At 38.8% G+C, this 23,409-nt stretch overlaps 1 protein-coding gene across 2 annotated transcripts in view; it reads left to right on the forward strand.

The window, feature by feature from the left end:
• Window positions 1–473: 473 nt before the first annotated feature.
• NBEAL1 (neurobeachin like 1) overlaps window positions 474–23,409 on the forward strand; it is an 86,625-nt gene continuing 63,689 nt past the window's right edge. For both annotated transcript variants that reach the window (XM_082483817.1, XM_082483818.1), the window contains exons 1-2: window positions 474–1,440; window positions 22,255–22,346. In XM_082483817.1, the coding sequence (XP_082339943.1) occupies window positions 1,390–1,440; window positions 22,255–22,346 (143 nt within the window). In that variant the 5' untranslated portion in view covers window positions 474–1,389. The remainder of the gene's footprint in view (window positions 1,441–22,254; window positions 22,347–23,409) is intronic.

Consider the following 23,409-nt stretch of genomic DNA (forward strand, 5'->3'; position numbering starts at 1 on the left):
AACCACGCGTATGTGCTTGACAACCTTTATCGCTTGCAGAGCAGCACGCAGGTTTCCTGAGGTGCTCTGTCCCACAAGGAGGACTGGGAATGCCGATCCTTTTACGGGCAAACAGATCCCTCCTGCGGCAGAGGGCCGCGCCGCCTGACAGGGACTGGCTGCTCCTCAGGTGAGGCGCCCTGGGCTGCGGAACGGCTCTGCCGCCGGGGCTGTCCGCAGCGGCCCCGACCCAGCCTGGCTGCGGGCAGGGGAGCGCACCTCGCCGATCGGTCGACGAGGTGCGCTCCCCTGCCCGCAGCCAAGATGGCGCCCGCGGCCTCCCCGCCTCTCGGCGGCGGCCCGGGGCGTGTGCCGGAATGCGGGCGGGGCGGGCGATGTGGCGAGGCCCGGCCCACTCCGCCACCCGGCTGCCGCGCGGCATTGCCCGGCCGCCAGCCGCCGTGGCCCGGGTAGGCTGCGGGGAGAGGCCGCGGTTGGCGAGGGGGGAGGTGGGGGAGGCCGAGGGCGCGGTAGGTGGCGGCGCGGGGCAGCCGGGAGCGGGCGGTGGGGCAGAGCAGGGCTTCTCCCGCGGCTCGCGGGGGACGGCAAAGGCCGCGGCCGGCGTCTCTACCCGGGCAGCCGCTAATCTGCGGGAGACGCCGCTGCCTGGGCTCCGGGGGCCGGCTGTGGAGCCCGGGGGTGGAGGGGAGTAGGGCGGCGGCTGTCACTGCCGGGCCGCGGCCCCGGCGTGCGGGGGGGCGGTCGGCCGTTCCCTCACCCACGGCGGGAGGGTGAAGCGCCGGTACCGCCGCCTCTCCCCGCGTCCTCAGGGCTCGGGCGTCCCCTCACAGCAGCCCTGCTGCTTCCCCCGCCTTCCCCCCGCTGACTCCCTGGAAAAAAAAAAAAAAAAAAAAACACCACCAAAAAAAAACCAAAAACCCCAAACCAAAACAAGCCAACCAAAAAAAAAAAACAAGAGAAAGCGCCACGAACATTAGAAATCAGACTTCTCCGTCTTAGGGGTAATAATGTCAGAGAGGAAAGCAATGCGACCTGCCGCCGCGCAGTTCCCGAGGTCGCCTGTGGGCTTTTAAGTACGGATTTGTTTTTTCCTTCCTCCACCAAAGGCCTGAAGGGTACGTTTTCACTTTCAGAGATTAAAACCGAAGCAGCGCTGGGGAAGAACGGACATGCTTGACACTGGTCTGTGGCTGCTACTGTTGTGCTGCGTTGCTTACCCGAAAAGGAGAGACTGACACCCTGTTATTTTCATCCTTGACTTCTTCTCGGGTTATGATATAACTGTAACAATAAAGCAAAAACTGCGGAAAGAGCACCTGGGAGCTGAGCATGGTAGGATCTTGAACAAAAGTGGCTGATACCGACGAAAAGAAAAGAGGAAGGGAAGGAATGGCATCCCGAGAGAGGCTGTATGAGCTTTGGATGCTTTACTGCAGTAAGGTAAATATTTGGCAGGGAGGGGTGGGGGGTCGGGCTGTTTGTCTTTTTCCTCTTTTGTTTGGAAGTCAAGTATTTAAAATGTGTCTGTAACATCTTTTAACACTTTGGATTTTTTAGAAGTTGCATAGACTTATCTAGCTTCTGTAAGGATATGACTGCACTTCTTAGGCTATTTACAACCTCCTCTCTTGATTAGCTGTTTAGGCTGAGCATTTTTGTGTGTGAAGTGTGAATTGTACGGTGTTCATGGCTCAGCTTAAGCAGTTATTATAGCTTTATCTTTTAACTATGTGAATGCATATGTTCACATAATGCTTTGTTTTGTAGGGCCGTGGCTTTAAGATGTATTGTATTAATTTAATTCACTGCTGTCAAGTATTTAGCTTTATGCTTAATATTTTCTGTGCAGCTCCAATTTCATTTAAACTGTGTTAGCCAGAGCCTTCCCAAAGAGCAATTTATTAAGTTACTCTTGAGTTTTCCTTTGCTGGTTATCACCATAACATCTAAGTACTCCGTTAATAATAATGAATTTCCTTCACCTGGCAGGAATGTACTGTCTCCATTTGCATTTTACAGTGTAAAACAATTCATATGTTTAAAGCACAGGTCCCAATTGCTGCCAGGCATGCTGAGTACGTACACAAATTGGATTGCAGATTATCTAAATAGTTATCTGTAAAATAAGGAACATAAAAATAACTGTAAAAGCAAGGGAAAGGACTGGCCTACTGTCATATAGGAACTTGTTGGCAGTGGCAAGGATAGCTTTTATAGCCTTGTTCTCTGGCTTTGTTTTGCCTTTTCTCTTTGCAGTCATGCTTCGTATGTTTCACAGTTTCTTCAACTCTTCAAATCGGTAGGACATTAAGGGTAGAACAAACATTCTCTTGTTCTTCCCAGTTCATTTCTAGGGAAGGCCCGTCGCAAGAGCATAGAATATGAGATTTTAAGTACAGACCATATTAACAGTGCAAGTGCATAAAGCAGTGGATGAAGGTTGCACAAAGCGGTCTTAATTGTAGCTTTTCTTAATTTGTGTGTGTGTGAGTTTGCAACCCTAATGCTTTACATGTAGTTAAAAATAAAACTAGTGCAAATATAACACATGGTATGACTTCTTACTGCTACCCACGTGGGTAATCTGTTGGGTTGAAACATATTTGCATAGACCTTTGCCATTTAAACTAATGTAGTAATGCTAATGGCAGTAGGAAATGTACTAGAACTGGGGGAGATGGATGTTTTGCCAGTGAGTTCATCGATGTGAGGAGAACAAAGACACTTGGAACAGACTCCAAGAATCCAGGCTTTCCTCAGCTTTGGGAGACACGGGGCTGCAGAGATGAGCCAAGCTCTGAATTTCTTTGCCGAGCCGATGTTTCTCTCTTTCCTCCCTAGTTCTTTATAAAATTCTTTTGTGTGTCTTATACCTTCTCCCCCTTTGCTTGAACCTTTCGTTCAGATTGTATGCTTTCCATTTCCACGTTGTCCACGTGCTAGCAGGAAGTTTACATAAATAAAGGAGTGCTAGTTAAAATATGTATGTGTTAGATCATGAAGAGGATGTTCTGTTTCTTTATGGGAATGATGTGTATGTAGTCTAGTCAGCCCTCAGGTGGTGGGGGATGGACTATTAAAAAAAAATCTTTTTATATACTCAGCCTCCATGAGCTGTTGGTGACTTTTTGGCCTTTTTTCTTCCAGATCCATCTATTAAGGGCATGATTAGATGGATTCATCTGTTGATAAGTACTTGTCCTTAAGTAGGAAAAAATATTTTTTTAAAAGAAAATAGCTTGTCTTCAAAATTTGAGGCAACTAGACTGACTCCAAAAAAAGAGTCTTCACTTTTTGAAAAAGTGCTAGACACAAAATTGTTTTTTCCTTCTCTATCTCCCTCTTTCTCTCAACTGGTCCAGGTTAAAATCATATCTCATTCTGCTTGAGGCAGGCATCCAGCATAACCGTATTTCGTCTTGGATTAAGTTTGGTGAAGTTAAGAGCAACTGAAGAAGCTAGGTCTTAGGATGTAAAATGTTGTGAAACCTTAATGTAAATTAGATTGTTCAGTCATGTATTGAAAACATCTGTGTGCTGTACTTTGTTCTTCTTGGAGCATCTATAGCACAATGGGAAGGTGTAGCAATAAATAATCACCAGTGACAGGATATAGTGGTTTAGGGAGAAGTTTCTTTATACCTGGGGCTACCCAGTGAAGTGTAGTGTCATATCCTGTATGTTGCACTGTCATGACTTTGTTGTGGCTGACATCCTGGGAAGGAAAGCTAGGCAGTTTCTCCAAACTACAAAAACTGCTGGAGAGTCACAGTTGAGTAAGGTGGGGATTTGTTGTGCTGCAAATCCCAAATATGTGGCTTTAGCTTTTGCAGCTTTGTTAGCTAAAGAAACAGTGAAATCCAAGCTCCTTTTTTTTGTGTGATGCTTCAGATTGTTGCTAATAAGTAGCCTTGTTTGTCTTGCCTTTTTTATATAATCGGGTCCTTTGTGATAGTATGTTAAATATAGCACCCTGTGCTACAGCAGCAAGGCTTTTCACGGCTTTAAAGTGATGGATAATGCTGCGTTACCATCTTACCACTATCCTGGGTCATGACTCTTGTTCTTTGTGGTCGCTTGACATCTCTGGCAGCATCAGGTGTCAGTTGCAACAATTACTTTTGTGGAGAGTAACATTAGGAAGGCATTTCTCTGTTTTCATTGCCTCTTGTGCAGTTTAGCTATTGGAGATCTGAGCAGCCAGCAGCATGTAATTAGGATCTCTATAGAAGTGGTCTTTGGATGACACCGTGTATGAGGTGGTTTCTTGGGTTTTTTTTTGTTTGTTTGTTTTTTCCTTCTTTCTCTTAAGATTACGTTTGAATAGCTGCGAAAGTTCATTTTTAGTTCGTATTCAGTTGTTTTTCATACTGCAGTTTCTAATCTAAGGTTGAGGTTTGGTTTTGGATTTTTTTTTCCACTTCTATTCCCCTAAAAGCTATCCTGTAGGGCAATAGCTACAAAGCTGCAGATTGCAGTCTGCAGCTTAAGATGCCCAATGAAAGTAGTAGCCACCCATGATTTATAATGCTTCTGGTGTTCACAGTATCACAGTATCACAGTATGCTAGGGATTGGAAGGGACCTCAAAAGATCATCTAGTCCAATCCCCCTGTCGGAGCAGGAACACCTAGATGAGGTTGCACAGGAAGGCGTCCAGGCGAGTTTTGAATGTCTCCAGAGAAGGAGACTCCACAACCTCCCTGGGCAGCCTGTTCCAGTGCTCTGTCACCCTCACTGAGAAGAAGTTTATTCTCAAATTTAAGTGGAACCTCTTGTGTTCCAGCTTGAATCCATTACCCCTTGTCCTATCATTGGTTGCTACTGAGAAGAGCCTGGCTCCATCCTCATGACATTCCCCCTTTATATATTTATAAACGCTAATAAGATCACCCCTCAGTCTCCTCTTCTCCAAACTAAAGAGACCCAGCTCCCTCAGTCTTTCCTCATAAGGGAGATGCTCCACTCCCTTAATCATCTTAGTTGCCCTACGCTGGACTCTCTCCAGCAGCTCTCTGTCCTTCTTGAACTGAGGGGCCCAGAACTGGACACAATATTCCAGATGCGGTCTCACCAGGGCAGAGTAGAGGGGAAGGAGGACCTCTCTCGATCTACTAACCACCCCCCTTCTAATACAGCCCAGGATACCATTGGCCTTCTTGGCCACAAGGGCACAGTGCTGGCTCATGGTCATCCTGCTGTCCACCAGGACCCCCAGGTCCCTTTCCTCTACACTGCTCTCTAACAGGTAGCTCCCCATCCTATACTGGAACCTGGGGTTGTTTCTGCCCAGATGTAGGACCCTACACTTTCCCTTGTTGTATTTCGTTAAGTTATTCCCTGCCCAAATCTCCAGCCTGTCCAAGTCTCTCTGGATGGCAGCACAGCCCTCTGGCGTGTCAGCCACTCCTCCTAGCTTAGTGTCATCAGCAAACTTGCTAATAGTACACTCAATTCCCTCATCTAAATCATTGATGAATATATTGAATAATATGGGCCCCAGTACCGACCCTTGAGGCACTCCACTGGTTACCGGCCTCCAACTGGACTCTGCCCCATTGACTACGACTCTCTGGATTCTCTCCTTCAGCCAGTTCGCAGTCCACCTAATTATCCGGTCATCCAGTCCACTGGCTAAACACTTCCTCAGTTTAGCCATGAGGATGCTGTGGGAGACCGTGTCAAATGCTTTACTGAAGTCAAGGTAGACCACATCTACCGCTCTGCCATCATCCATCCACCTCGTTATTTCCTCATAAAAGGAAAGGTTGGTCAAGCATGACTTCCCCTTGGAAAAGCCATGCTGACTGCCCCATGGACTGTTGCATGGAAGCAGTTTAAAAATTCATTAAATTTAGTGAAGTTTAGATTTCAGTCACTGGGGTTATATCACAGCATTGTATTGTTAATAGTCAGAGCTGTTCCTGCCCTGAGTTTTTTGTTGTTTTTTTTTGTTGTTGTTGTTGTTTTGGTTTTGGTGTTGTGTTTTGTTTTGTTTTTGTTTTTTTTTCTTTTTTTAAAATGATGTCAAACATCCTGCAAAGAAAGCACTGTTAAGGATGCAACTTGCTGGCATGCTTTTTAGTGATTTTCAGTTTCAAATTATTTTGTTTTTTTTTTCTGTTCAATTCTCTGTAATGTACAATGCTGTTATTCACTTGAATATTGATACAGATGTAAGCTGCTGTCCTCTCATCTAGATGTAGGAATGTGTGCATTTTAAGATAATTGAATTATGTGTAGAATAGGTAACACAGGTCCTTTCTGTAGAAGTCGCTAGGAAAAAATTTCTCCAGTAGGTAGTATCAAGCATATCGATTGTCAGTTCAAAGCCATCAATAACCTACACAGGAGCATGAAACACTTCTTATATAAGTGCATATGCAGCAGATACCTGAAAATGCTTTGCTAATGTAAGTTGGCAGGAGAAGAGCTCTATTAGGTGAACCGAAGTAGTGTGGAAAAAGGACGTGCTTTTGTGTGTGCCTGTGACCTTTTCATGTGACTGAGGTAATATCTAACAATTTTGCCTCGTAGCCTTAGACCAGCATGGCTGTAATAATACTACTATTGTAATATTAGTTAATTAACCTTTTCTTAGATGTTAATTATGTATCAGTATATAAAATTAATTCCGGTTTTATAATCCTCTGAAGTAACTGTTACTGCAGATTCAAATTAAAGAGATTCAACCTCTATCTTATCTGTAAGATTTTTAACTGTGTATTTCATTTCTTCCAGTTGTTCTGGTAGGTATTTCAGACTCTTAGACTTAAAGCATGTCAGGATTTCTGATATTTTTGATTTTACTCAGAAAGTGTTCAGATACACTTTTATATGGAAAGAGATTTTTCTCTGTCAAGAAAAAAAATAAATCCCCAATTGCCTTGAGGAGGGGTTTCAAAGGCATAAATGCAGGTGCTTAGCTGCCACATGGACCCCAGAAAATCTTCTTTTTTCATTGTATTATTGTATTACAATGGTTCTGAGCTTTTTCTTATGCTCTCATCTTCAGTAGAGTCTGATTTGATTTAAACACTACCTTATCTTGTAGGTGATATAATAGTTTGAAGGGAAAGCTGCGAGTCTGTTCTTCAGCTGGCTTCTAGCTTGTGCCTCACATTTCAAAAAGGGAATGTTCAGTCTTAGTGTCACTAATACAGTAAGGACTCCATGTGTTAGCAGTTGAAAAGTGAATATTTAAGCTTCATCTTTACTAATGCAGATGGCTGAGGCAGTCACATCCCTTGCTGTGTTAAATGAAGCAGACTTGTGAATAAACTGTCATCTTAAATCTGCTTTCTTATGTTGTGCTGTATTTCTAATTTGTATTTACAAAATCTGATTATATTGAGATAAATATGTTGTACTTTTCTCTCTGGCATAGTGAGGGATATCTATATATTATAAATATCTTCTCATTTAATATTGTAGCATAGAAAGTGAGGTGGTACTTTTTTTATAGGAGAGCATTTTCTAGCACTAGATCAAAAACTGGACAGAAAAAAACATGAAATGTGACTATATGCGTTATCCTAAAAATGTCCAAAAGTGGTTAAAGTCCTGTTACTTTGAGGGGTTTTTTTCCTCATTTGTGGTCCTTATTGGCTGCTTACAGGAATCAGAAGACCACTTCAATGAGAAAATAAGTGATCTTGGGAGAAATCATGCTTTCTGTGTTAGTCAGGAGCAGACCACTGTGAGGAGTGAAGTCCTACAAACTGTGGTGTGCTGGCAGTGCTAGCTTTCCTGTGATTACATGGCTGTCTCTATGATTGGAAGACCATTGCAATGTAAATGCTTAGAAGCTGAAGCTTTAACATATAAACACGTGCATTAATTGGCTTGAGTTAAACTTACATTTGCATTATGAGGACTAAACAGGTAATTTAAACTAATGTGTACTGTAAGTGAGAAGAGTCTGTGAAAGAGAATGATTTCTATTCATTCCCTGTTGCTATGTCTTAATCCTAGCAATACTATGTAGAATTGAGATAAATTTTATCTTAAATTATGAGAATAAATTTATGTGCCTTTGAATTCTTTCAATGATGTACTCCTTGGGGGGAATTCTGTTTGCATCAGCCACCTTGTGTTGGGCCAAAACTAACATAAAAAGAAGACGATCTTGATAGTCAAAAAAGTTGGCTTGGAGAAGAACATACCAGTGTTCTCAGTGTGTGGTGTTACGGTCTTGCTAAACTGACTTACTAACTGGTTGTCACTGACAAAAGGGGTCCTGCTGCATTGCCAGCATCCCTTCGCTACTGTTTTACAAAGTACTACCTCACAGACAATATTTTTGTAGTTCAATTGAATCCATCAGTCACCTGCATCAAAAGACTGGGACACTTAATATGATGTTCAGCAAGTGACAGCAAATGTATACCTTGCGGAAGAGTATTATGAAATTACAAGGGATGGTTCATAAGTTTATATTAAATAACCTGAGATTTTGCATGTAAGAAGTTTTTAACCTCTGTTCTTGTGTAAAATTGGAAAGTATTTGTAAAGAAACTAAAAAAGTTTGTGATCAGATCAGCTTTTAGACATGACTGTTGGTAAGGCTGTGTAAAACAGTATGATTGAACTGAATTTATTCACTGAAATGATGTTGTAGCTGTGTTTCTCAAAGAAACGTGGTTTTAGTAAAATTATGCTTAGTAGTGGTGAGACACGTGTAATTCAACAATATAATCTTTGATGTTAAACTGTAAGCTCCATGTGAAACACTGACCTTTGCATCCCAAATATGATCTCATCCTGACTTAGCTTGCACTTGTCTTCCTTCTTGTGCAATTGCTGATTTGTCATGATTCATATCACATCACTATATATTGCTTTTGTTATATTAGATAAAGTATTCAGCTTACAGCTAAATGAATGCTTGAGCAAACCGAATGTTCATTAAAAGTAGTTTTTCATGTCAGTCATGTAAATTCATGCTTCTGCTAAAAGTAGTAAGTGAAGATTTATTAAACAATTGCTGTGTAAAATATCTTTTCTGCAGATTGTTTTAAATAAATCTCTGCATTCTGAGAGAGTGTAACTTGTAGAAGAGCATGTTACAAGTCACTTGTGGCCATGTGTTGTTGAAAATATCTTTGTTCTGTCTTTGAGATGCTGAACTAAGAATGGATATAGACAAGAACAGTTGGTCTTCAATTCTGAATTTACTGTCTGCTATTTAAAGAGGTGCCTCAGTCCAAGAACTAACATAATTCTGATATTTACAAATATAGGACTTTTCATATAAATAACCAATGTGTATATACAAGACATTAATCTCCTAACTTATAGTAGCTATTACTGTCCTTAATTACAGACCAGGGCGACCTTGTGCTGATGGTTGTTCAGACATAGAACAGGGACTCTGCCACAGAGAATGCAAACTTCAGGTTGAAATAAGACAGCAGATAAATCTAAACATACAGAGATCTAAGAAAACCATAACATTTTGCAAGCTGCAGAGAAATTATTTTTGTTTCTTATATTTTATAATTTATTTGGCAATATATATATGTAGCTGCTACTTCTAGGTAAAGAAGCGTCTGAGGTTTGTCTGTGCTTTTGCTTTAAGATGCTAGATACCAGTAAATTCCTGAATAAGGTAGGAATCCCTACATGCCCACAGGTTTGTGGATTAGTTCAAGAATTCAAACTTCGCAGAATTAATGAGAAAAATGGTGTTCTGAACATACCAACAAATGTATTTCAGATCAAGCTTTTACTGAAATGAAAGAATCAAGTGTCTCTTAAATTGAATGATTTATCACAAAGCTAGAAGCACAGGCTTCTAGTTCTGTGTGTTGATGTACTAACATAAAAGCGCATTTAACAAACACTGGGCTGTTGTGTGGTATCTGAGTTATGCCACTTCTAACTTGGTCATCTGGTTCAGATCCAGGGATAGCGTGTGTCCTGATAAAAAAATATTGCAGAATCAACTCAAATATGCAGTATGTTTGTGCTGTAATACGGAAATGGGAGAAAGGCTTGCCAGCTGCCTATTGAACAGCATTGTAGCTTAATGCCCGAATCCAAATGTTGTCAATAGATACTGTTAAAATATTTACATGCTTCAGAAAGGTTAAACAGCTTCCATAGAAGAGAGAAGAGCTTCTTTAATTACTGAGCTTTTCTTTATGAAAGAAACATATATAAGAAGGAAAAAAACACCAAAGCATGCACCAAAGCAGATAAACATCTCATTTTTTTTTTTAAAAGAAATTTGTTCAGGTAACTTTTCCAATTTATCTTCTAGTAAATGGGAGGCAGCAGTAGAGGAGGATGGGAGATACAACAGGAAACACCAAGAAATGAGAATTATACTTGATTGTTCTCATCATAAACGCTGTTTTAAGTTTGACAGCTCACTAAGGTTCCTCTGTGCATCTGCAAGTCTAAACATTAGCTGTTAGATTTCTGTGCTGATAAAATATTTGTTTGTGATGCTTTCTCTGATATTTGGAGCATTTATAATAATCTGTTTGTGCGATTTATGATTGAAGACTGCATGTACCTGTAGTAAGCAATAGGAATAAGTGGCATTAAAAAATTGATTGGCCATGGAGTAACACTGCTAACTATGGCTGTGTAAAACTAGGAATTAAATTTACCTGTAAAAATGGCTAATTATACTAGTATCTAAAATCAGAGTATATTTTAAAACAGTGAGGATATTTAAGAGGTTAAATTCCAAAGGCTTTAAAGGCTTTTGAATGCTTTATCTACAGGGCATTTGAGGGAGGCACAAACAAAACCTCAAAATAAATTAATGGTTAAATAGTACTCTTAGCTAGCACAAAGAAAGCATAAAATCAAAGCACATGCTAAACCTTTGATTATCTTATAGAGAACAATTTAACATAGAAAATGCACTTTTATTCAAATAACCAGTCCTATTAATTCTGGCTTTTAGACTGAAGTTATGGGAGATGAAGAGAAATCTTTGAGGGTGTAGTCCTGAAGTGTGAATGAATACAGTGAATGTGTTTGCTTTTAATTATTAATGTAGGGAGAATTGGTACTCTTTTTATTGTCAATTATCATTCACTATAATCTGCTTAAGAACCTATAGGAGTATGCCATAAGACATTTAAAAACTAATAAGGAAGTGAAGGCAGAGGTTGAAAAGGTAGCACTCGCATCAGAAAGATGTTTTTGGCATTAAAAACATCTATGAAAAGCAAAGTGAAAAAGAAGCAGTTTGAGTTTGACTCCTTTAATAAGATATCAAGATTATTCTTTTAGTACGAGTAATAATTTTAGGAAAACCTTGTACCCTCATACAGTTTACTGCTGCTTTTCACTGGGGATGTGAAAAAAAGGAACTGAAAAAAAGTTTTAAAAGTTATTGAAACTTCTTGTTGTAAAAGTATCATGCAAAAAAGAGTAAATGCTTGGGTTCTGTGGAATAGTGATTGGAAATGTTAACTGACAATATATGTGGGGCATCAGCCCAGAGTTTCCAGTGATGTAATCCTCAAGTTTTGTAGAAAGTGTTTGTGGTAGATGCAGGCTGCTTGTATATAAATAAGTGTTTGGCTAATGCATTCAATGTCAATAAATGTTTGACTAATGCATTCAATTATATAAAACTTGATATTCATTTACCTGTGCATTTGCTGAACTTAGGACTACCTGGAATGAACAGTTTTCTTGATAAATGACTGAAGCTTCATGGGAATGGTAGGCTAAATGGTTTAGCATGTTCTGAGAAGCAAGGAGGCAAAAGTTTTTATGTGATGTTCCTGATTTATTTTTTTTTTTTAAGTAACAGTTTTGGTTAGATCTGTAGTGTTCACATGCTTTCAAGGGCAAACTTGGAATTTGGGGGAGAAAATACCGTGATGCGAAGGATGGTTCTTTAATATTTGTAGTGTGTAATAACCCGAGATACAGAAAAGGATCTCAAAAATGGCAATGAGTACAGTGGCTCAGGTATACAATGCATATATTTTTTTCTCCACAGGACCGTGCATCATTCACTGTTCCGTATGGGTAGAGCTCTTGGGAATAAAGCAGGGTGTAGAGAACAAGGGTGTTATTTGCAGAAATCTGACCTCATTATTTACCAGTGCTAATCATTTAAAAACTGTACCAGCAGAAGTGCAATGGATGCCAAACAGCAGTTGCACAAGTAACGCAAATTCTGTTGTGTCCTAGTTTTCGAGTGTTTGACTTTAAGGGTGCTATTGAAAAGTGGATTTGGGGTTTTTTATCCGTTCAGTGTATAGTTCAGCTGCAGTACCGTGTTAATGTAAGGCCTGGTGATGTTGAGAAGGCAAAACCAAACAGTTAAATCCATACCTAAAGAAATAAAAATTTGGTTTAGTTAAAATTGGTGTAAAGTTATCACATGACACTTTAAAAAAAATACAGACTTCTTTTTGATAAGCTGTACACAAGTTCTCAGCATTTTTCTTTATCTGCTGAAAGACTTCACAATATTTAGCTGTTGATATACTGAAATAATAGGTTGATGTTTTTACTGTTGCAGCACCATCCTGCTTCCTTTCAGTCTGTCTGTGTTAAACTTTTATTGTCTCTTGCATCACACAGAAAGTTAGAAACTTTATGGGGCAAAAGCTGGCTTTGTGTGTGGTGGTGTTAAAATTCAGCCCTTTTCTTCTGTAAAACGATGGCATAACTGAGTTTCAAAGCAATCAAGCCTTAAACTCTAAACATTTCCTAAGCCACAGTTTGAAATTTCATTAAGTTTAGGCTTATCTTGACACTGTAGACTTCTGAATTATTTAGGATGCTTCTTGTTCCCCTAGGCTTAAAATACAGCTTCCAGCTTTTACTGCTGTTGGTTCGTTATATCAACTTTGATGGGAAAAGTGGATGTTAATAGGATGTAATATGTCACAGTATAGTAAATTCTTGGTAAGTGGACTGTGCAGTGGACTCCAGAAGGCTGAAATACTGTGTGCCAGCTTGTACATGGAACTTGCCTAGTGGTATTTTCTGTCAAATGTGAAGACGTTAAAATCTGAGTTCAGATTAACTGGATTTGTCCCATGGATGACATCAGTCACATGCCAGTTCCAAGCTACAAGGCTGTAATTGTATTGTCATTCAAAACCAACAGCAACAAAAAAAAAAAAAAAGAAAGAGCAAGAGAAAGAAAAATAGAGGCTTTACTTCCATTTTAGTAAGAAAAATCTTTCATTTTGTTTTTCCAGTTTTCTTGGGGATCTGAAGTAGAAAGGAAATTGAATAACAGGTCTCAGATAATTGTCTTTTTCTTTAACCTAAGGCATTAGTGGAAGATCATAATTATTTTTCTTGTTTTGAGAAGAGAATAAATATATTAACTTTGACTTCTAACGTCTGTGAGCTACGTTTTGTCATGATTGATGGCTACAGGTTTGTTTTGGTATAATTCTCTATGACAAACGGAAGTTTTTAACTTGTCCCAAAATAGTTGTTTCTATCGTGATTCACTGCAACTCCCATTTATAAAACAAAACACCCCACCTTTTTCTTTTAATTCCAGAAACAGAATGGAATGCTTGTGTGAATTTGGAAAAAGGAGGTTTATAATTACTTGCCAGGAGCCTTTGTGCTTTTGGATCAACAGATCAAATTTTGGATCAAATTAGTAATGTGATTACAATGAAAAGTTGTGCCCAGAGGTGATTCCCTTGATAATTAGAATTGATTGATTGAATTTATCAAGGCAATTTACCTAGTTTAGAATGGTTTATCATGAAGTCTTTTATTAATTCTAAGTGTAGTGTTGCTGTTACAATGAAGCTTTTCAGGTTTTATTTTGGCATTTTACACATTTGATGAGTTCACAAAAAGCATAAGCACTTTAACATATTTCAGAATAAAGGCTGCTAGGAGATACCATGCTGAAAATGTTGCCTGTTATGTCTGAAAATATGAAGAGGAAAAAGCTCCCTTAAAGCAAACCTTCTAATCCCCCAATGAATAGTCTATTTCAAACAGTGTTGAGAAATGTTCTACAGTTCTGCATTATGCAGCCTACTTCAATTAGTTCTAAGACTATTGAACTCACCAGTCATCTAAAGGCAGCATTTCATGTTTAATTTCCTGGCATTACTTTTTGTAGGTCTAATGCAGCCTTAACACCAAGGGATTGTTCTTATTTTAAATATAATGCTTGGGGATGGGGGATTAGTTACCATAATACAAGTGCCAGTGAGATTTTATGGTAGTGCTTCTAAGGTGAAATCCACTTTGAAGGTTGACCGACTGCTACACACAGTAGTTAGACCAGGCTGGCTATTTTATGACTGCATGTTAAATTTAACGACTTCAAACAACTGTCTTGTCAGACAAGTCAGGCTTGTCTGACAGTTGGACTCTGAACTGCCCTGCAGGGAATTTTTGCCTTTAGAGCATGGAATGCGACACTGCAAATAGCCTGGGGTGGATCCAGCTTTTGTTTTTAGCAACTAATACTTCCTGAACGTAGCTATAAAAATTGTACTGAGCTTTGCCCTTCTAGATGTGTCTATTTGCTTGAAGCCTTAGCAGAAATGGAAGTTACTGTTAACTCTAAAAGCAACACATACATAAAGACATAAATAGTGTTGATTTGAAACTTTGGATAAACGTACCTGTGTTCCATAGTTGCAGGTCCAAAGACTTTCAGTGGGAGGACTTCAATGCTAGTTTTGTGTAAAATGTTTCATTTAACTTAGAGTAAGCTGTAAGAATTCGATACTACCTGGTATGCTATTACTGGTGCAAAAAATTATTTTACTTGTTGACCTTCTTGCGTAGGCAAACTGGTCGCTGAAAAAATAACTGGATTAGAACACTTCTGTCATTCATTTCATCAGTCTTCATAAAGAGTAGAGAAAGCTATTGTAATTTCTAGAGAATTTAGTATATCAAAGACAAGAGCCTGTTGCAATGTAATGTAGATTTTTGATTATAGTTTCTTTTCACTTCATTGCCTTAGAGAATGTCGTATCTGTCAGCAGGGCATTAAACTAGTCCTTCTCTTTGCTATTGGCTTTGTTTCAGTGTTAAACACTGAAGTTGGTGTTAACATTGAGAGCTTGTTTCCCTGTTCCATAAAGTCCAAGGGTGGCATTGCTAGAGTTTTCATGTATATATTGCAACTGTTAAAATGTTAGACTTCGTGGGAAACTTGCTAATTGTTAGACAGTGTTTAGCCACAGTATTGCTATGCATACTGTAGACTGGTAGACTGGTTTTATTTAGCACTTTTTTTTTCTTTCTAGCATTGTACTAACTATTGGTAAAAAAAAAAAAATACAGCTCTTCTGGATGTTTTGTGGTTTTTTAGTCTGGTGTGTTTTGGTTTAAATTTCTTTTTTTATTTTTTTTTAGGTACCTGCTAGAAACACTGCTCAGGCCTGGCAGTCTTTCTTTTTAAAGTGCAAAGAGCTATGACCACTGTTATTGTGCTGAGAGGATCTTTTGAAAATGCAGGCCTAAAGGGTGGTGTGATGTTTTGTGGGTGTGTGGGGTTTTTTTGTTTGTTTTAAAGAAAACCAGAAGTATTTAAGGAAGGGAAGGATCAAGGAAGTATTTTCACTTTCAGGTGCTCTGAGCTACATTTGATTTAATAGGCTTAAAATACTTTTGGGGTGGGTTTTTTTGTTAGTGCAGGTGAATGACTGAATGTTGCTATAGCAGTTTCACAAGCCTTCATTACAATAAGTTGACCTGAGAAGCCGAAGCTGAGGCTCTGCAGGTTTGTGGCTTGCTTCATAATTATCAACTAAAGGGCTTTTTACTTTTTTTTTTAGTTTTCTTTTTTTTTTTTTAGATTCGCGTATATCCTGAGAATAGCACCCTTAAGATAGCCTTGTTAAAACTCGGGTAGTTTCAGTTTATCACTATGAAACTCCCCAGTTCAAGAGAGACAGGGAACTGCTGGAGCGAGTCCAGCGAAGGGCAACTAAGATGATTAAGGGCTTGGAGCATCTCCCTTATGAGGAAAGGCTGAGAGAGCTGGGACTCTTTAGCCTGGAGAAGAGAAGGCTGAGGGGAGACCTTATTATGGCATACAAGTATCTAAAGGGTGGGTTGAAGGAGGATGGAGCCAGGCTCTTTTCAATGGTTCCAAGTAACAGGACGAGGGGTAACGGGCACAAGTTAGTACACAGGAAGTTCCGTTCAAATACACGGAAAAACTTCTTTACGGTGAGGGTGACAGAGCACTGGAACAGGCTGCCCAGGGAGGTTGTGGAGTCCCCTTCTCTGGAGATTTTCAAGACCCGCCTGGATGCAGTCCTGAGTAATGTGCTCTGGGCAATCCTGCTTTAGCAGGGGAGTTGGACTAGATGATCTCTAGAGGTCCCTTCCAACTCTGAAAATTCTGTGATTCTGTGAAGATAAATGGCTAACTTAAGTTGGATTTTAGCTTCTGGGAATTTCAAGCTCTGGAGACATTATCTTCCAGAAGTTTTAAGACATGCAGTTTTTATGTATGAATTATTATTCAATTAAGATACAGCAATTTGTCTTGCACAAAAGCTAGGTAAGTTTCAGGTAAATAAATGCAATGCTTGTAACTTAGAAAGCTGCAAGTTTTCTCAAGTCACCATTTTTCTTATCTTCTAGTGATTGGGAAGTTGTAACTAGTTAAAGGTGTTTTATTACCACTTACAGCTTCTTTCTACTTTTACTGCTGTTGTACAAATCAAAAATTTCCATCTGCAATTCTTGCTGATCTCAAAGGGCATGTCAGCAGAGTGTGTGTGGTGGGGCTGGGAAAGGATACCAGTCTAAAATTGGTTTATGACAGTTTGTCCTTGCAGTGTATTATCAAAACATACATTGCTTTGTGAGCTGTGCTTTAAAAGCATGATGCATCTTCAGCCAGCACCATGGAAAACAATTTGGAGCTGTTGTCTGACATACAGCCTCCAGCTACCTGTCTGCAGAATGACAACAAAGGGTAATTATGAAAGTGGCGAATAAGATAATATATTCCATAGGTCTCAGTCCTTTTACTGGTAATAAGTTTTCTGAGTATTTAAGATGCTTTGTTATGGTCTGGTAAGTTACACTGCTTCCTTAGGAGGACTGCAGATACAATGGAGTAGCTAACAAATTATAACGAATCAGTTGGAGCTGGGGTTGCAGTTCAGTGGTTTGTTGCTTTCAGTAGCAACACAGATCTGATGTATTGCCATACCCATGGGATGCAATCTTCTGCCACGTGGTAACACAGATATTTGTCAGATTGCAACATGTACTGGCTTGGAAAATTGATCTGGCATTGAAGAACGCAGATGTTTTCATGTTAATATTAGGTCAATTTGTGTTCTGCTGTTCATGTGGTTTGCCACTTCTGTCATTAGAAAACGGAGGATAGTTGAAAAGGTGGGTGGGAAGAGAACTCAACAGAAATAAATTCTAAAATCCACTGAATTTAAGCTTCAGATTAAAAGGCAGCAGCTGACCTCAAAAAAAAAAAAGTTCAGTTCAAGATGAAGATGATGCTGGGTAGGATAATTACAGTGTATGTGGTACATAGCTGATACCCATTACTACTTTCTGTTTTTATTATGAAATTAAAATTTTAAACCGATGTAAAAAGACAGCTTTTCTTTTAAACCATCTCACTTCTGGTTTGGGAAAATATAAGATGCATTTTGTAGGCTGGTCTTCAGAAAGCTAATTAGCTATGTTTTAAGAATGGACATTTTTGTGTACTTTGCCATTGGTAACATTTACTTTTGTAAGTTTTGTTTCTTAAAACTGCTTCAGTAAAATTTAGATTTCTTGCAGCTTTCAAATGGGTGACTGGTGCATGGGGTCTCTGTTGATTGCTGCTAATAAAGAAAAAGGAAAACCTGGCCCAGGTTCAAAGTTTAGAGACAGAAGTTAAAAACAGCTTTTAACATCTTTGACATTACTTATATGTCTTAATTTGTAGCAAAATTGTTCAATATTTGTTCACTTTTTCCTGGAATGATGTGCTCCTAGTTCATTTTTGTTCGTTTCTGGAAAGGTGACATATTTCTATTAGGTGGTTTATAATGAAGATTTATTTCTTAGTATTTCTTATGCAGATTCAGTTGCTAAGTGATCTTGTTTACTTTTTTGCCTTGATTATTTTTTAAATTTTTTTTTTCCTGAATGGTGTTGAGTTAGTGCTGTTGCTTGTATGGAAATCTCTAGATTTGACTCAGAATGAGTCAACTATTGTGTAAGCTGTTTTCTACTGGCACATACCAGTAGTGTTACCTGGTATTTTGATATCAAAGGTGATTATTTTAATAACTTAGAATAATATTTAAGTAATCGGCTGGCAGGGGTTTGAGGTAGAAGGGAGTTGGGTTAGAGCATGCTGCAGGTAATGATCAGACCCTACTTCAGTTCTTGGTTTCTACCAGAATTGGGAGGAGTTTTAGTGGCAAAGTGAATTAAGCAGTATGCACACCACAAGTAAGCAAAAACTTTTAGCCTTTTATTACATCTGTGGCCTAGTCTTGTTATCTACATAATTGCTTTTTCCTGCGTATTTTATCTGCCAATTTCTCCCTTACTGCTAGTCTGTACCGATAGCCTTGCAAAGGTGTTATAGTTGCAGAATAAGGAGGTTTAATTTAAAGCTTGAAGCTGATTTAGGCTATATCATTAAAAAGGAGCAAGCAGACATTTAATCTAATTTTGTCTTTTGTCCTCCTCTTACCCTTTTCTCATCAGTAACCTTTTGTTAAAGCAATTTTAATTAATTAGTGAAGTCAGGTAATGACGTTATTTGCACAGCTTCTTTCATGGTATGTGACCAAGAAGAACTGAGTTTTCTTACAAAAGTTTGCTGTCAACAACTAGTGATGAGCCTCAGCTGTGTCAACAAACTATTTTAATTTTAGAATACAAATAGAATCAACTTAGTAAGTTATGTTGTATTTCAAGGAGAAGTTGCTCATGCCAAGAAAAAATAAAGCAGTTCATTCAACAGGAAAAAAAGTCAAATAGGTTCAGTTTTTGTACGTGCATGGGCATTATCATTAGAAGCATGGACACATGGATGTGGCAGAGTTTCTGTTGGTTACTTCAGCATGGGTGCTACTGCTTTGTCCTTTTGTAGCCTGAGCTATATTGTAATTGCTAAAATCGTATCCTGCTTTTCCTCATCTTTATGATCTTGTGAAATAGCTTGCATGTGGCTAAAATAACTTGCTGTGAATTACAAGAAAGTTAAAGCTTTAAGTATGTGAACATTTTTAAAAAGCCATAGTATCTGAAGACAACATCTTCTGCTGCTTCTAGCTCATTCTTTTAGGATATTAGCAAGTCTTACTTCTTGCCCATCTTTTGGTTTGATTTTCAAGGTGTTTGATCTCTGAACCTGAGAAATGTGTATTCTATACTCACCAGGTTGAGATAATATATTCACCTCTGTAGCTTAAACCAGTAGCTTGGAAACCTTGAAATTATTCTTTATCTCAAAGGCTTGCTTCATTCTGTATGTTGCAATTTCATCTTGAGGACACTTTAATAGGTGTGTGTTTAAGATAACTTAACCGTTTGGTAGTTCAATGCATATTAAACATGAGGACAAGGCTACATTATTACACTTACAGGACATAATTTTTTTTGAGAAGCTTTTAAGAGAAAAAGAAAGGGAGTGATACCTTAAAAAAGAAAGCCATTGAAAGGGGAATAAAAGCAGAGATGAGAAAAAAGATTATGAAGGAGGGAGAGTTTAGGAATGAAGTGGAAAAAGGGGAAACAATTAGGAAAAATGAACAAGAAAATGCAGTAAAGGCAGTGGAAGCAAATAATCAGACAAAATATTTATCTGGCAGGAGGGTTATTTGTCATCTGTGTCACAGTATCTGAACACATTTCATATATGATTAATAGTGTTAGTGAAGTAAATTGTGTCTGGAGGTTTCTCTCACTTCTCGCTTGAGTTAGAGGGGTCTTCAGGGGTATGGGGAAGGGTAAAGTCGAGAAGGGGATTCCCGTGCTTTGTAACTCCTGTACTTGCTGTGGAAAGATGCTCTGAGAAGAGTTTTACAGCACTTCAGATTCTGGATTTCCATTTTTATTTTATTCTGGTTTTGTTTTGTTTTGGTCTCCCCCCCCACCTCCCCTACCCCAGGAGGCTCTTTTGTAGGTAGCAATTTTGCACCGACAGGACTCTGTGTCAGTCTTCCTTGGTAACACTTTCTTTCACATTGACATTGCCCTTGAATACTGTGTGTGTGTGTTAGTTATTCACAGATTGTTCCTTGACCTTAGCACTGCAGGGAAATCATGTGTTATTTGGAAACATCTATGGTAATATAAAGGCAACAAGCAAAAGGGAAGAGATACAGAAAAGGGAAAAGAGAAGGCTGAACAAAAAAGTTTAAAACTTTTGCAAAATTTTATCAATTATGGAGTAGGTTTAGAAATAATTTAAAATCTGTAATACTTTAGGCAAATATTTTAAATTTATTTTGAAAATTATTTATAACATAGAATGTGGGACTGCATGAAAGTGTGTTAATAGACATGACTTTACAGTCCTTGTGGAGGAATATGTTAGCTGTGGTCTGGCAGCTTGCTTTTGAAAATTAAGCACCTTGACTTCTAAAGTTGGACTATCTCAAATGTCATATTTTGACAGAATTTTCCTGTGCTGGTTTATGGTAGCCTAGTATCTGTCTTCCCTGCTGGCACAGTACCCAGCCCTGAGGAACTCCTGGTCACGAACAGAGTGTGTCTGCTCTACTAAGAACAAGGAGGAAGCCTAAATTTAAATTCCTATCTGTTTTATAGATATCTGGTATACATGTTATGTTAAAGTACCCTCCTTTCCCCCATCTGTAAGCCACTTGCTTTGAGCTTTCAGATGGGGAACAGTGAGAGTGACAGGAGAATGTATTAGAGATTATTCAGTTTCATTAGACATTAAAATGGCAGCCAGCACTGCCTCAGGCTTCATAGGTGGTGTTGATAATAACATTTCATCTTCAATCAAAAGACAGTAAACTAATATACTGCAGTGAAGCTGAGTTTTACAGTGCTTTCACTAAAATTGAACTTGTTTTCCTTGATAATTCCAGGTGTGGTACTCCCACACTGTAGCGATCCACTTTGCAACTGGATGGCATAGAATTTTCTGTAAGAATAAGGAAAAAAAAAAGTTGAAAGCTCCTTAGCATCTTTCCCCAGCTCCCCAGGGGCAGACATTTTCCTATGCAAGTTTATATTGCAAGGTGGCTCCTTCAGAGCATATTCTTAATATCGCTTGAATTTCTTCTATGTTAAAATATCCTATTTTACTTTTCTCATAATGGTCTGGGGTAAATGAGAAACACAGGTGTTTTTGGAAATACAAAGCTTGGACATGATTTCAGGTTTAGGGCTACCAAACTCAGAGGTGACTTTTATGACTTTCTTGGGTTTGCCGGGGTATGACCCTGAATGTGGTAACATTATAATGATGTGGCATAAGAGAAGCCTTGTTATTACATCAGATGAATTAGTAGAAGCTAAAAGAATATATTTTTTTTCCTGGTGTTATCTTAGCCCTAAGTTACCAACATCTAATCAGCCAAATGCTTCTGGCATACAATTTACCTGTTGCTTTTGCAAGTCTTGTCTGTTTGGCAATCCTACAGGTTCTAGTATCTGTCTTCCCTGCTGGCACGGTGCCCAGCCCTGAGGAACTGCTGGTCATGAACAGAGCCTGTGTGCTCTACTAAGAACAACTAGGAAACCTAAATTTAGGTTGCTATCTGTATTATAGATATCTAGTATACAAGTCACAGGCTCTGCATTGTTTCTTGGAACATTTCATCTGGCTCTAACCTGCTGCTAGCGGCCATATTGATCAATGAATGAAGTAAAAAGCAAATTATTTTGTGATTAGGATTGTGGCTGGAGTTATTTAATTTTATAAGCCATAAAGAGTGTTGTGTAGTAACGTCTATGCTACCAAGACTAGAATGTACTAGTGATTTTGTAAAGCTGGTATGTATTACTCTGGTGCGTAAGTAAGGATTGTTGGTGGGGGGAGAAGCTAAAATGCATTTGTTGGCATTGGTAACAGGGAGTGGAAACACATGAACTGATGAATAGAGCAAGAATGTCACATCAGCACAACATGGCTGAGAATTTCAAAGGACAGTTTTTTTTCATTTTACTTCTAAAAAACTGCATATTCCCTTCTTTCTCCCAGTTGTAATGCATTAAAGAAAAGCTTTCCATTCACGTTAGTGCAACAGAGTTGTTGACGGATGACCTTGAGTGCAGTACTACCTAATGTTCTCCTCTTCTTTTTTTACAGAAAGATCCAGATTACCTGAAGCTCTGGTTGGATAGTTTTGTTTCTAGCTATGAGCAGTTTTTGGATGTGGACTTTGAGAAACTGCCAACTAGGTATGTAAAATTACAGACCTGTTCATCTTTGTTTGATATCTGAAACAAACCTGGCTGAGAGCCCAGTCTTGTTCAGTGGCAATAGTGCCTTTAAACAAAAGAAAAACTTTTAGTTGTTCAGTGGCACTCCCATTCTTTTGAAGGTCAGGTTGGGTTGGGAATGATGAAACTAGGTATTTGCATTATATCAGGAGATGGCATGAGTATTCACTTGTTATTGCTCATAGAAATATAATCATTATAACTTGTGCATTTTTTTAATAAGTATTCATTAAATGTTGCATATGAAATAGTATTAGTCAGGATTAGTGCTTGGTATCTGTATCATCAATGACTGAATAGAAGTAAGAGGTAGGTAAAGAGTTTTGTAATTTATTTCAGGGATTGCTCTAAGATTAAGGATGAGATGAAATGCTTAATGAAAGATTTGGATATCTTAGCTGAAAACCTTTTAAAAATTAAAATATGCACAAATGATGGACTTTAATTTTTTTTTTTTTTTTCTTTGCATCTGTGAAGACTTCAGTTAAGGGCAAGGCTATTGCTGACTTCACCCATGTTGCTGATCATAAGTTCTCAGATATAATCATGAGGTGGTATTAAAGTCTAATTTTGGAGTTCCGTATTGAGTATTTTGAACTGTCTGCGGTGTTCCAAGGATCTAACTTTGGAAATGAGGAATAGAAACTTAGGCACTCGGTATTTTACCTTGCTTTTGAGACACTTGCATGATCTAAGGGTTTGAAGAAAAAACAAATGTTACAGGATTCAGAAATCATGGGAACTGGTGTCAGTATTATAGCTGATACCACTACTGGTGTTTGAATGCAAAGAATGGTTCTCCCTGTGTGATGGCTGCAGTCCAAGCCCTGTTGAAATCAATGGAAATTCTTTAATGGGCTTTGGATCAGATCCTGTTTGAAGTGTAAGTGATAGCTTCTACTGTTACAAGGAAATGAAGAATGCTGCAACTGGATCTCAGTGGATAACAACTGGTTGTCTTGGCTCTTTGTATTAAAATTTTCCCCATAATGCCTATATGAATGCAAAAGTTATAGTGCAA

The sequence above is a fragment of the Vanellus vanellus genome (genome assembly GCF_965231255.1).
Source record: "Vanellus vanellus genome assembly, chromosome: 5".
Lineage (NCBI taxonomy): Eukaryota > Metazoa > Chordata > Aves > Charadriiformes > Charadriidae > Vanellus > Vanellus vanellus.